Source organism: Esox lucius, chromosome 12 (assembly GCF_011004845.1).
Source record: "Esox lucius isolate fEsoLuc1 chromosome 12, fEsoLuc1.pri, whole genome shotgun sequence".
NCBI lineage: Eukaryota > Metazoa > Chordata > Actinopteri > Esociformes > Esocidae > Esox > Esox lucius.
The window spans coordinates 7,147,248-7,162,435 of NC_047580.1; the positions used below are offsets into that span (position 1 = coordinate 7,147,248).

The following is a 15,188-nucleotide window of genomic DNA, read 5'->3' on the forward strand; positions in this document are numbered from 1 at the left end:
GGTATGCAGTATCAATGTGTTGAGCTGTACAGTATCAATGTGTTGAGCTGTACAATATCAATGTGTTGAGATGTATAGTAATATCGTGTTAAGCTGGACAGTATCAATGTGCTGAGCTGTACATAATCAATGTGTTCCAGTGTTTAGTTTCAATGTGTTGATCTGGACTGTATCATTATGTTGATGTATACAGTATCAATGTGTTGAGGTGTACAGTATCAGTGTGTTCAGGTGTACAGTATCAATGTGTTGAGCTGTACATTATCAATGCGTTGAGCTGTACAATATCAATGTGTTGAGCTGGACTGTATCATTATGTTGATGTATACAGTATCAATGTGTTGAGGTATACAGTATCAGTGTGTTCAGGTATACAGTATCAATGTGTTGAGGTGTACAGTATCAGTGTGTTCATGTGTACAGTATCAATGTGTTCCAGTGTGCAGTATCAATGTGTTGAGCTGGACAGTTTCAATATGTTGATTTATACAGTATCAATGTGTTGAGGTGTACAGTATCAGTGTGTTCAGGTGTACAATATCAATGTGTTGAGCTGTACAGTATCAGAGTGTTCAGGTGTACAGCATCAATGTGTTGAGCTGTACATTATCAATGTGTTGAGCTGTACAGTATCAACGTGTTGAGGTATGCGGTATCAATGTGTTGAGCTGTACAGTATCAACGTGTTGAGGTGTACAGTATCAACGTGTTGAGCTGGACAGTATCATCGTTTAATGTGGGTGTAGACAGGGGGCTCATTTGTTGTATCACAAAACATTAAACTCACTGAGTAATTTACCTCTTGAGTTCCCCCCCAAACCTCCATCCAGTCTGGGACTCCTGCCCACAGACAACACCTGTTACCGTTGGAATGACTGAGTGTCGTTGTCAATCTGTGTGCTCTCAGTTTCAGAGAGAAGGTTAATGATGTCCTACCATATAGATCACCAGCATTCTACCCATTGGAGGGAGAGAGCAGCGTAATGTACACACAGTTCTGTGCAGGGAACCCTTATTCAGCTGTTGTAGTAGTAGCTAGAGGCTGGCCCACTGAACCCCTTTAGATGGGGTGGCAATGGGAACCAACACTGGTGAATTCCAACCCTGAAGTTCCCCTCAAAGTACGGTCTAGAACGACTAATCCCCAGGAAGAAGGACCACAGAGGGACTGGTAGTGACACAAAGCCAGTCAGTTGACTGACTGGGCCAGAGGCATAGATGTGGTGGGCCATGGGTGTGAGGACCAGAGCCTATTTAATCCAGGGGTCTACGCTCTTGTTCTGATGTCTCTGTTGTGTTCGGGGAGTAGCTACACCTCAACACCTCCCCAGGTGAGCCGTCTGGCTCCAGAGGCTACATCTCCCCTCCTTCAGGTCGTTAGTTCTTTAGGGAGGTCAGGGATGAGGTCACTTTCGCAGTTGCATGCTAATTTGCTGCGTATTCGCCCGTGATTGGAGTCAATAGTGTCTTCGATCTGCTGGTGAGTTAGCAGGTCCCGAGTCAGGCTTTGAATCTCATTCAGTCTTCTGTCATATAGGCTGATCCTCTGCTTAATGATGGCGTGTGATTAGTGAAACTGGATGGATACCTCTGTATCCCTCTACTTCACTGCCTCTCTCTGCCCCTTTTCTTTCCCTACAATCTCTCTCTCCCTCTCTCTTAGTGGCTCGTAAACATTGTTAATCAAACGGATATGCCGTAATATTAGCATTAACTTATTGGCGCAGGTCTTTTCACTTTTTTTTAATACAGTTGGTGTGTATGTGTGTGTGTGTGTGTGTGTTTATATGTATATTTGCCTTATATCCACAGCCAATGGACAAAGCCTTACAGGCAGGGTTATAACCTATAATGGTTCAAATTTCTACAAATATTGTTCAGGTGTATAGCCTCGAACTTCTTATTCATATTTCTCCAATGTGTACGTGTATGTTTGTACGTTATTTGCTCTGTATCTGTGGGCAAGCTCTCAAGGTCTTATACGTTCCATTTACTTGTCATATATGAATTTGAGCTTTTGGGTCTTGACCAGATGCTCTATATTCTGAAAGTGTTGTATGGTATAATAGCCAGTCTCCTCTCTCCGACGACAGGTTGAGATGTCAACGTTGAGAACATCTCCCTCCTATTTCCTCTATGATCCTTCTGAAAGGTTGTGACATTATCAGGGCAATTTCTCCAGACATTTTCTGGGCAAAGTCCTCAGAAAGACAAACAGAGACAGAAAGAAAGAATATCAGCTTAGTGAAAAATACCAGGCTGCCGTGATGGCTTTCTCTGTGGAACTCCACATAAGCCATATAGATGGCAGTTATGTGAACATTTTTGAAACGCTTTTATCCGTAACCTTTGCTCATGGTTTCTTGATTATAGGACGTCTTGATTGCAATGGTGTTTCAATAGGTTGTTTGTTGACAATAAAGAAGCGAATTTGTGCGATTAAATAGAAATAGGGTTATACTATTTCTTTGATGTATGTACCAACTAAAGTACATGAATAAAGTAATGAAACGAAAGCAAGAAATTATGTATTGAACAGAAGCACTGTGTGCTCGCTGTTAAGACCAAGGCCAAGTAAGCATTCCAATTTGCCCCATTTCTTTTATTCAAATTGTTTTCAGTTTGTCAAAATGTGTTGCTTTCTTGTGATTTGGTCTAAATGCATTGTTTTCCTGGCCTCTGTCGGGTCTGTTTGTGTTTATGAACAGAGCCTCAAGGCCGGCTGCCATGGGACACATTTTTCCAGGTTAATCTGTCTGTAGATGAGAGCTCTGTAATGGAATGTGTGAGAATGATCTTCCTTTAGGTGGTCACGAAATGTAACATTGCTTTTCTGTATTTTGATCTTTAGCATTTATTTATAACTACTCCCTCTCTCTGTGTCTTTCTCTCTTTACATAGTGACGTTTGATGACTGTATGGAGAATCAGGGGGTGGTCTTTCAGAGTGATGACCCCAGGTTCAGTGTTGGGATCGATGGCTCCGTCTATGCCCAGGGAGAGGTGGCCAACCTGAACGCTCCGGTCCAGTTTACGGTTACTGCCAGCGGTCCACACACACACGTGTGGGAGACCACGGTCAGGCTGTCCTTGATGGGTCAACCCACACCCTCGGCGCCAGGCAATCAGGTAAGACTTTCCATTCTGTTCATTGATGTGGACACAGATATATACACACACACTCACACAACCACACTAACACACACACCTTTGAAACTTAGCTTGTTAAAGTACTCCGGAATCCTAGCTAGAAAACCGCCAGCTTCATTCCTCAAATGTCAGCCCGCTATCGGTGTGATCTCACTTCCTTCAGTACTTTCTGCTGGTTACTGCAGACAGAACAGCTGGGTTCAGCTGCTACCTCAGAGGTGGCAGAGAGAGAGAAGACATTTGGTTCAGAGAAAAGTGAAGGAGTGAGAAATTATCCCTCTCCTGCAGGGCTGGAATACTGTACTAATCCAGAATATGTCTGTCTGCCTGCCGGTCTGTGTAGTTCCCTGTCTGTCTGCCCGCCGGTCTGTGTAGTTCCGTCTGTCTGCCTGCCGGTCTTTGTAGTTCCCTGTCTGTCTGCCTGCCGGTCTGTGTAGTTCCCTGTCTGTCTGCCTGCCGGTCTGTGTAGTTCCATCTGTCTGCCTGCCGGTCTGTGTAGTTCCATCTGTCTGCCTGCCGGTCTGTGTAGTTCCCTGTCTGTGTAGTTCCCTGTCTGTCTGCCTGCCGGTCTGTGTAGTTCCCTGTCTGTCTGCCTGCCGGTCTGTGTAGTTCCATCTGTCTGCCTGCCGTTCTGTGTAGTTCCCTGTCTGTGTAGTTCCCTGTCTGTCTGCCTGCCGGTCTGTGTAGTTCCCTGTCTGTCTGCCTGCCGGTCTGTGTAGTTCCCTGTCTGTCTGCCCGCCGGTCTGTGTAGTTCCGTCTGTCTGCCTGCCGGTCTGTGTAGTTCCCTGTCTGTCTGCCTGCCGGTCTGTGTAGTTCCCTGTCTGTCTGCCTGCCGGTCTGTGTAGTTCCGTCTGTCTGCCTGCCGGTCTGTGTAGTTCCATCTGTCTGCCTGCCGGTCTGTGTAGTTCCCTGTCTGTGTAGTTCCCTGTCTGTCTGCCTGCCGGTCTGTGTAGTTCCCTGTCTGTCTGCCTGCCGGTCTGTGTAGTTCCATCTGTCTGCCTGCCGGTCTGTGTAGTTCCCTGTCTGTGTAGTTCCCTGTCTGTCTGCCTGCCGGTCTGTGTAGTTCCCTGTCTGTCTGCCTGCCGGTCTGTGTAGTTCCGTCTGTCTGCCTGCCGGTCTGTGTAGTTCCCTGTCTGTCTGCCTGCCGGTCTGTGTAGTTCCGTCTGTCTGCCTGCCGGTCTGTGTTGTTCCGTCTGTCTGCCTGCCGGTCTGTGTAGTTCCCTGTCTGTCTGCCTGCCGGTCTGTGTAGTTCCGTCTGTCTGCCTGCCGGTCTGTGTAGTTCCCTGTCTGTCTGCCTGCCGGTCTGTGTAGTTCCATCTGTCTGCCTGCCGGTCTGTGTAGTTCCCTGTCTGTCTGCCTGCCGGTCTGTGTAGTTCCATGTCTGTCTGCCTGTCGGTCTGTGTAGTTCCGTCTGTCTGCCTGCCGGTCTGTGTAGTTCCCTGTCTGTCTGCCTGCCGGTCTGTGTAGTTCCCTGTCTGTCTGCCTGCCTGTGTGTTTGTTTCTCTGTCTGTCTGCCTGTCTGTGTTGTTCTCCGTCTGTCTGTCTGTTTATCTGATATTCAGTAACGGCCCAGAAGGACAATACTAATATTCACGTGGCCTCCACCCACAGAAGGCGTCCAGCCACCCAAATTAAAATAATGAAGAGGGAGGGATGACTTACCAACCTGGGGCCCGAGAAGGCACCGAGTGTTGCTATAGTAGTAGTGTTGTGATACATTTACTGAAGGTGGCCTACTGTCCAGTTTGGGAGCTAACCTCCCCCCTCCCAACAGATTTCACTCTGCTGCTTACAAAAAGACTGCCCTGTCTAGTTAGTCAGTCTGGACTGGGACCAGGATGCTGCATTCATCAACTTGTCGAGGCCTTTATCAATAGGATTGGAAGAAGTTTAGGAACGTATCCAACAGCATTAACAGTTTGAGTGACCATAGCTTTGAGCAAAGAGTCAGATACAAATCACCGGTCCTTTCCGTCTGTCTCCCTGAATGTTGTCCATTCTAGGTTCTAATCAGTATCAGATTAACGCCTCCTTCTATTTAATGCATCACTGAAACCAAGAGAGGTTAAGTCAGCCTGGCAACTCCACATCGCTTAGAGAGAAACCAGCGGCTCAGCCAGAGGGGGCCGTGTGTCTCTGGGTTCTCTGCAATCATGCCGGTCCACTAAAGAGAAGCCAAGATAGGGTCAAAGGTGTGTTGAGACCAAGGGATTGTGTGAAGCCAAGCGCTACCTTGTGAAACCAAGTGTGTGTGCTTGTAAGTTCTCATGGACCTCAGGCAGCTTCATGGGAACTTTAACCTTTCCGTATCCCACTGGGTTCACAGACATTGCGAAAAGCATAGATATTCGTTTGAACTAAAAGGGTCTTAGACCTTATTCATGTATTCCAGAAATGTTGGTGAATAACAAACTGCTTTTGTTCTATACTGTACTTTCTGATGTATGTGTGCATTGTTTGATACTGTACTTTCTGATATAGTGTTTGATGTATGTGTGCATTCATTTTAAGTAGAATTCCACGTATGCAAGCAACCTGTTTTAGGTGAAATGCCAGAATGCACCTTTAAGTTCAACATTTGTTGTGTGTCTAATAAAAATCCATACCATTCCAAGTAGATAAGGAAGAGGGAAAAAGTTAGAGCTGGCTGTGGTCATGCAAACGGCTAAACTGGCTGAGAAAGCGGCGACGGCGCTGGACACAATCCGCAATTTAATTATTGACATGGCGTTTTGCGCTCTGCTCTGCGGAATGATAACTTGCAGATGTGTGTGTGTGTGTGTCGCCAGTGGCTGACTGATATCAAAGCGTCCATGCGGGGACCAGGCAAGGCTGGGGAATGGTAGGCAGGGAATGCTGGGACAAGAGCCAGCTGGCTGGGTTCTGGTGGCGCCGGAGCTTGGGGCCTCTACCATTTCACACTCACTGACTCCTGTTCACACAGCGGGGTTGCGTGTGAGAGAATGTGGGTCTGTTTCCGCAAGCGTGTGTCTACAAGAGGGAAAACGTGGAATAATATGTATGTTAAATATGTTTTAATGTACATGGTGGGTGTTTGGGTCACTTCCTGTGTCTGGGCTGTGTGTGTCTCTGCGTCTGGGTGCTACAGAAGATGAAAACTTGTTGGAAGGCTCTCGTCTCTTTTTAACTGTTGTTTCAAAACCTGGGAGTTGATATCTGGATCGCCCGTCTCCCTCCCTCTTCCTCCTTTGCCCCTTGCTTCGTTCCAACGGCGGATGGCAGGAATGGGTTTGATTTGCTCCAGGAGAGAGCAGGCATTTCCTTGTTAGCACTTAATCAACAGTGAGCTAAACAATGTGGTTTGAATGGAGTCGATGTCTGGCCTGGTACAAGGTTCATTTAACGTCGGGTGGTTTGGTCCAACATTGGCACACCTCTTGGCGGCTTCCTGTGATAGACCCGGTGATGTCCGCCTCACAGCTGGGAAGAATGGGGAAATCCTGACTTAGCCTTTGGTTTCACGATTGACAACCAACCCTCCCCCGACTGGCATAAAGTTAGTAGGGAGTGTCATGGCCAGGCGACCCTCCCCAGATAACACTCCCAACTACCCATTCGGTGCTCAGTAAATTTGAAAACCCTTTGCGGAATTCCAGAGCGTAGTCGGTATGTTGTAACTCAGAAATGACCTGACAATTAAACAATTTCCTTCACTAGCTTTCGCTGTCTCTTTCTGTCTCTATGTCTCTTTAATCCTGGATGCCTGCCACTATTTCCAAAGCCACATATTTAGGCAGCAATAGTGATAGATAAAACAACCCACATGGACAAATGTATACATGTAAATTGACTTTCTTTCATATTGACTGGCCAGGATATATTCAGCTTGGAGGTCTACAGTCTCTGTTTTTATCTAAGATATAGCATATTTTCTCCTCACCTTAACTTTCAGGAAATAAATACCTCCTATAATCATGTTTGGCCAGTGGAGTAGGAAGTGTTCATTTCCAACATCACATAGTGTTCACAAAGCCTTTCCTCTCTGACCATCCATGATTGTTTAAGCTGCCTTTTGCCATGCTATGGTCACACAGTTACCCATGATGACAGCTGTTAGTATCTTCTGTTAGTATCTTCCTTTTTTTCATGTATTGATGTTTACCAGGTCTACAAGGTGCTAATTTGATATATCACTACTCAGAATATGGTAACATTGACATTTTCTAATTACATGTTACCAGTAATTAGGGTCACTGGTCTAATGGGTAATTCTGGGTTACTGTGTTTATATAAGAATGCCTTGTGATGATGAAATTCTGCATCACAGCGTGATTTGTGAGTCCAAAATGTAGTGCCTTTTTTTAACATGGAGTGCTAAGTAGAATCTCCCAAGCTTTCCCCTGCAGGCTAGAGAATCTATGTGAACACTAATAATATCTGTATAAATTCCAGGTGTATACGCAGAATTGAATATTTCAGTAGGGCTTTTGTGTTCAGATGTGTCATTTAGATTAACAAGCCCCAAATTCCACTGCCATCTTGGAGAATTGATATGACTGAGCCAAATAATATAAGCCAACAACTGATTCAGGGCAGACACCATTTGATCCACCTTCATCTGACTATTCATCAGGGTGTATTGACATGGCCATAAAGTCTCTAAAATCTGAGCATATTTAGCAGTTAGAAAGACACTGTATGAACATACAGAAGAATAGTCAGACCAAGGTGAAGTGTTTCAGGGTTGTTTCATTCATGGTAAAATGCTATTTATTCTTCTGACATTTGGACTTTTCCTTATTAATGGATAAGGCCCACTCTTTACAATACTGTTCCAATGAATACAGGATGTTTTCTGTCGGTGACATATGTCTCTCTGTATCTGTTTCTCTCGCTTTTGCTTACTCCCACCTATCACTTTCTCTCTCAAGGCCTTTTCATACTATGATATCTTATGACAAAGGTATTCAAAAACACAGTCATGTTGTTTTTTGCTCACATTTTCTTCCAATTAATTACCTCACCAAATGCTTAGATGACAGGACTGTGCACGCTTGCTGTTGAATAATAGCTTATAACTAAGCAATATTTCAGATGTATAAAGTAAAAACTGACTGGGGGAAATAGGTAATATATTATGTCGAACCTAATTGAAGAGGAATTTAAGTCTTGGTGTTGTTGTGTAACTTCATACAATGCAACGTTATGTGGTGTGACACAGAGAGACACTGGGAACGGACATCACACCAGTCTTTAGGGCCATGATGGGCCTTTTATTAACATAAACAGATGGGTGTGGGAAGAAGGTGAAGGAGAAATCACCAACAGAAAACAAACTGCCGGGACGGGGAGGTGTTGTTGTCTCTACGGTGGCCCCTTGGTGGAGGTTTGGGAGGCCTGGTCTCTGGTGGTCGACTCCTCCGTGGGCACACCGCCCTTGTGCCTTTCTCCCTCTTCGACTCTTATAGCTGGGGCATGAGGCACGGTAAGGTCAGTGAGGCTTTGAGTTGCTCTCCTTCCGTTGCCTCCTCATATTCTTCTCCACCTCCTTTATCATCTCCCAGTAAAAGCCTTCTTATGAGGCTTCTGTTTCAGCTATTCCCCCTGCCTCCTCTCCGAGAGCCTGTTTTATGTGTCCCTTGACGAGGTCCCGACGGTTTACAGCTGGGCTGGGGCAGGGCCGGCACCTGGAAGTTTCTAGAACCTTCCAGCCTTCTTCCTTTGCGCCTGTTGGTTTGACTCTTAGGTAGCAGATGGAGGAGTTCACGCCACACTGGCCATGAGCTTATGTCACGGATCAAACTTAGCCATTAAAAAGTATCTGGAAAAAGGAGGGTTTAGCACAGGAATATAAAAAAATAATTCTGCATATAATTTATTTTACAGGGTTGGTACCAATAATCTATTAATGTACAACCCGTCTGAAATTACATTCTTGTGTTTTGAGAGAGATGTTGTTTGACAGGTGCTACCAGCAAAAAAGCTAGAAATTGTAAGGCAAAATAAGTAAATCTCCCACCACCCACGCCCCCCCCCCCCCCCCCATTGTGCCCTCTGCTCACCCATTCACTCGCCCTAGGGCTCCACAGGTACCTGTTAGCAGCTGAAAATGAAGGGATTTAGAGCGTGGCTTATTTACTTGGAGAGGGTGGAGGGGTTCACATCTGCTTCTCAGTATAACAACCGCGTATCTCTATCTTCTCCTGCCCCTATCTAAACAACACCCCTCAACCTCTTCCTGCTGATAAAATGGAATACATTTGTCCAGAACCCAGCACACATCTGTCTCCCTTTCCGTCTGACAAACCCGGTTTAGATCAATGAGCCGTAGCTGGCAAACGTATTTGTGTTTCACTTGGCAATCCATCCAGTCCGAGTGAGAGAGAGAGAAGTTTCCCCCTGGATGTGGTTTAGACAAAATAGCACATAATAGGATGCGATGGCACGCAGTGCTTGTTGGGAAAGGTAGCCTGTACTTGGCACAGGAGAATATAATTACTATCTGGTTTGTAAGGACGGAGAAGGTATGGATGCAGAGGGGTAGCAACTACCTCATGGGCAAAGATGAAGTAGACCAGAGTAGTCATCAATACACCAGGGTAGTCATCAATACACCAGGGTAGTCATCAATACACCAGGGTAGTCATCAATATACCAGGGTAGTCATCAATACTCAAGGATAGTCATCAGTACACCAGGACAGTCATCAGTACACCAGGATAGTCATCAATACACCAGGATAGTCATCAATACACCAGGGTAGTCATCAATACACCAGGGTAGTCATCAATACACCAGGATAGTCATCAATACACCAGGGTAGTCATCAGTACACCAGGGTAGTCATCAATACACCAGGGTAGTCATCAATACACCAGGGTAGTCATCAGTACACCAGGGTAGTCATCAATACACCAGGATAGTCATCAATACACCAGGGTAGTCATCAATACACCAGGGTAGTCATCAGTACACCAGGGTAGTCATCAATACACCAGGGTAGTCATCAATACACCAGGATAGTCATCAATACACCAGGGTAGTCATCAGTACACCAGGGTAGTCATCAGTACACCAGGGTAGTCATCAATACACCAGCGTAGTCATCAATACACCAGCGTAGTCATCAGTACACCAAGGTAGTCATCAGTACACCAGGGTAGTCATCAATACACCAGCGTAGTCATCAATACACCAGCGTAGTCATCAATACACCAGGGTAGTCATCAATACACCAGCGTAGTCATCAATACACCAGGGTAGTCATCAATACACCAGGGTAGTCATCAATACACCAGGATAGTCATCAATACACCAGGACAGTCATCAATACACCAGAGTAGTCATCAATACACCCGGGTAGTCATCAGTACACCAGGACAGTCATCAATACACCAGGATAGTCATCAGTACACCAAGGTAGTCATAAGTACACCAGGGTAGTCATCAGTACACCAGGGTAGTCATCAGAACACCAGCGTAGTCATCAGTACACCAGGGTAGTCATCAGTACACCAGGGTAGTCATCAGTACACCAGAATAGTCATCAGTACACCAGGGTAGTCATCAGTACACGAGGATAGTCATCATTATGCCAGGATAGTCACCAGTACACCAGGATAGTCATCAATACACCAGGGTTGTCATCAATACTCAAGGATAGTCATCAGTACACCAGGACAGTCATCAGTACACCAGGATAGTCATAAGTACACCAGGGTAGTCATCAGTACACCAGGATAGTCATCAGTACACCAGGGTAGTCATCAGTACACCAAGATAGTTACCAGTACACCAGGATAGTCATCAGTACACCAGGGTAGAAAAATTACTGAAATCACTGGGAATTAGTTACAGTTTTTTTGGATTGCTTACACACTAAAATTTAAAGTAGTATACTATTAGAACAATCTTACACTCAAGAAGCAAAACATCAGCCCATATTTGCACAACTATAAGCACATTGTCAACTTCACACTTGTTGCAAATCTCTACACACAGTGATTTGCAAAACACTAAACACACTTAACATACATTACACACAAACATCTATCATGAAGTCACTTCCTTGCAATACCAAAGCACTGACTGTCAAATTACCACACCGTCCAACCAATTGGTTCAACACAGTCATCAGGTGTGCAAACACTTGTTTGCTTAATTGTAAACACACCAATCAGGTGTATAAGCACTATAAAAAGCAGCAGGTGAGTTCATCGGTCTTCAAGCACAATGGAAAGATTCAGAGAAAGAGTATGACGAGGAGGAGGACGAGGAGAACAAGGAGGACGAGGAGGACAAGGAGGAGGAGGAAGGGGAGGAAGAGGAATCAACAGAGGAAGAGGAAGAGATGGAGGCCATGCTGGAGGTAGAGGAAGAGGAAGACAAGAAGGTGCTCAAAGAGGATCGAATCTGACAAATGAGATCCGTGCAACACTGGTTGACCACGTTGTCCACCACGGCCCGACGCTGAGGGAGGCTGGACTGCGAGTACAGCCAAATCTAAGCCCATACACAGTGGCAAGTGTGATAAGAACATTTCGACTGGAAAATAGGTATTGTATCTCGGCATGGCGGTGGAAGGTATATGATCTCCGTCTCCAGGCTGAGGTACCCCTCATCCAAGCCATGGAGGAGGCCTGTGACCAGATGGAGGTAGCAGCAATGCAAGGATGGATTCGTCATTCAAGACGTTTCTTTCCAAGGTGTCTTGCTAATGACAACATTGCCTGCGATGTTGATGAAATTCTCTGGCCAGATCCAGCTAGGCGAAGAGACAATGTCTAGTTTTTTTTGTTTTAGTTTATTTTTTACAGTAAACTTACAGTACAATATGTAAAGTGACATTTTGTTACAGTATTATGAATCTCCATGTCAACATTTTGGGCGTGTTGAGAAATAAATTAGTTTCTTCAGTCTGCAACATTGGTCTTGTGTAGTGTTTGGTGAATTTACATTATATTTGTACTTTGTTGATGGTAGCCTACTCTAATCATAGGGAAGTAGAAGTGCTAAAAGTGTTTTAGGTTAATCACAGCAGAGTGTAACTCGTGCAAACAGAGTATAGTAATGTGAAACGTGTGTGTTTCATATGGTAACAAAGTGTGGTTTTTAAACAGAAGTGTATAGTTTTTACAAGAGTGTTTAATTATGCAAAGGATCTGTAGTGTTTTGCTAACTGGGTGTGTGGTTGTGCTAATTGTGTGTAGTGTTTTGAAAACACGGGCCCTGTTTTGAAAATCGTGCTTAAGCAATACAAAAAAACTGTAAAATCAAGAAATTAGTTGAGTTAAAGTATTCCCATAAATATCATCTCAAAGTTATCAAGGTATGAGTTTATGCCTTGATAAAATTACTATTGGGTACTATTGTAGTAAATTTGCTGCATTCAAGTTATTATAATTCCTTTCCAGCAACTGACCATGTGTCCAGACAAAAATCCTTCAGTAGCTGAAACTGGTTGCCTATTGCTGCACTGAACTCCTTCATTCCCATGATGACGGCTGGAGGAATGGATGTTAATTCGATGCTGTAATTTAAATAGATGAGTCACCAAAGGAATGGATTTTATAGATCAACTCCCACATTCTCAACTCTCTAAGGAGGCAATATTTGAAACATCAAACGTTTCTAAACTCTGAGTGGCCAAATGATACTTGACAAGCAAATGACAGAAGTGAAACAAATCTCTCTCCCTATATCGTGACGCCCAACTTCCTTTCTGCCTGTTCCTTTCTGCCTCTTTTTCCCACTGTCTTCTGCTTTTCCTCTGGCACACAGCTCATTCCAAGCCCTCTGACAGTCCAGGCTTCCTTCACTGCCACTTTAAATCCTCTCTCCTGGAGTTCCATCTAATGAACTTAACCTGGAAGCATTGTTTTTCACTGGCAGGTGCAGCCCACCTTCGGAGGCATCCAGGCACACACAAAGTGGAAGAGAGAATAGGAGAAGTGTTTTATAGACTGTGCCGAACGCTCTGAGGGGCTGTAATTAGCATAAACAGCTTGCCGCGTACCAGATCCCTCAACTTCCAGTGTGTGCCAAGAGCCCCTTCTTTAATTCTTCAACTGTTATGCTCTGTGGCTGCACTGTTCCTGCAGTTTCCCCTTGCATTTTCACCACAAGGCCATACATAAGGAAGAGATGGCAAAAGAGAGGGAGGGAGGGAGGGAGGCAGGTAGACGCGGAGGCAAGGTTAAATGAAATTTTGGAATAGGTATTAAAACACAAGGCTCTTTATATGTAAATGTATGGTGATTGAACCTGTCTCTCTCATCCAAGTGGAAGAGTTTGTCTTCACAGTAGTGCACAGGCACACATACGCACGGGCGCGCACCAACGCCGTCACTCTCACGCACAATACACTTCGAGTGGTACACAGCACCTTATATTGTCCCACTGCTCTCAGCCGTTTAGCAGGAAATGTGGGTACTCGCCCCTTGCCCTGGAACAATGAGCAACATAAGAGCCGAAGATTTGGCAAGACCTAGGGGGAGGCCTGAGGGACGTCTGGGGGTAGACCACGCTAGCACGACATTATCCTAGCCTGCTGGCGCACTTAACCTGTCTCACACTCCATCCGCCCGGCGGCCCTGCTCTCCCCAGCTCCTGATGAATAGCTATTATTGAGTCAAGCTGTCAGGACCAGCCGATGGGGAGAAAAACAATAAGACTGAGAGATGGAGATAGAGGGCAAACGGGGGAGTTATAGAAAGCCCGATTTCGGGGTGGGGGCTAGAGAGCTTAGGCAAAGCCTTCGACATTGATATAGATGAAACTCACTGAACTATGTACTTCGGTGCTAGAACCCGAAGGTGTGCCAGTTTCCACCGAGGGCCAGAGGTTCTGTCCGTCATTTCAAACAGGATTTCTCCACGCTGTCAGTAGCAGTTTCCTGTTGCACCAGATATGGATATGTGCTTCTGACGGAGGGTTAAGATGCCAAACTGATCCGAACATTGTTTTGTTCATATGAATCCCAAACCATACACGGGATGACCGCGAGAAGCTACACAACTTCCAGCGGGAATCCAGACTCACACACACTACTGTTGAAGTGACATATTGTGTGTCGGCTAGTCACCGGCCTGGCGGAGAATTTATGTCATAACGAACCAGGACAATATGCAAATGGAGGAGTTATTAATCGATAAAAAAATTTCAGAAATTGTTGTTTTGTAACCCAAGTTAGTAGCTTGTTCTCTGTCGGTTCATTTTAAACTGTTGATAATGAATCTTACTTTGTTGCTATCCGTTTAAACCCACCTCAAGGATTACAGTGAAGACTTTATTTACAACCAGGCTTTAATGAGTGGATATTTATCACAAAAGGGTTTGGGTAGTTTCATTGCAGATTATTCCTGATGCAAACGCTAGTATGTGGGTGAAGAGTGGCTCCATTGACCGACTGAGCAGTGGGAACAGAGATGACTGTTTATGGGACCAGGTGTTATCGACTCTTTTGGCAGACCCACGTCACATTTATATCACATAGCAAGTTTGACTCTGTGTCACATCTTTCAGATCCCGATGGATGAAGAGGAAAGGAAGAAGCAAGATGTCCAGTTACCAGAGTTCCAGGCTCCGCCCACTGTCATCATGTTTCCCCGGCAAAGGGAGATGAACTCCAAAGGGCTACGGAGACAGAAGAGAGATTGGGTCATTCCACCGATCAACGTGCCTGAAAACTCCAGAGGGCCCTTCCCACAGATGCTCGTCAGTGTAAGTGACCTTTCTGATTGTTATCTTTTAAAGGTAGAGAGGAAGAACTCTGAACTTGAACAATGAATCTATCAATAAACTGTTGATACACAATGGCCTTTGGTCCTTTCAGTCATGAAAACAAATGTTGCTCCTTTTAGGCATGAAATCAATCCCAATGTTTAGATGAGATGCTAATGCTTACCAGTATATTTTACAGTTATTCACAATTGCTAGCACACATTTCCTGAATGTGTGCTACATCTTTCCCGAAGAATAAACATTTTGAAACACACACCTTATTGAGGAAATCCCAGAAACAAAACATCACACTCAAAACCATATTATCTGGCATATAAATGAAACTTTGCCTTAAAA

General features: G+C 45.0%; 1 protein-coding gene across 1 annotated transcript in view; it reads left to right on the top strand.

Annotated features, from left to right (window-relative positions):
- The window catches only part of LOC105025739 (cadherin-4), a 300,440-nt gene that overhangs the window by 210,445 nt on the left and 74,807 nt on the right, over nt 1-15,188 (top strand). The window contains 2 exon segments of the mRNA XM_010896667.5: nt 2,902-3,128; nt 14,634-14,831. Coding sequence (XP_010894969.3) covers nt 2,902-3,128; nt 14,634-14,831 — 425 coding nt within the window.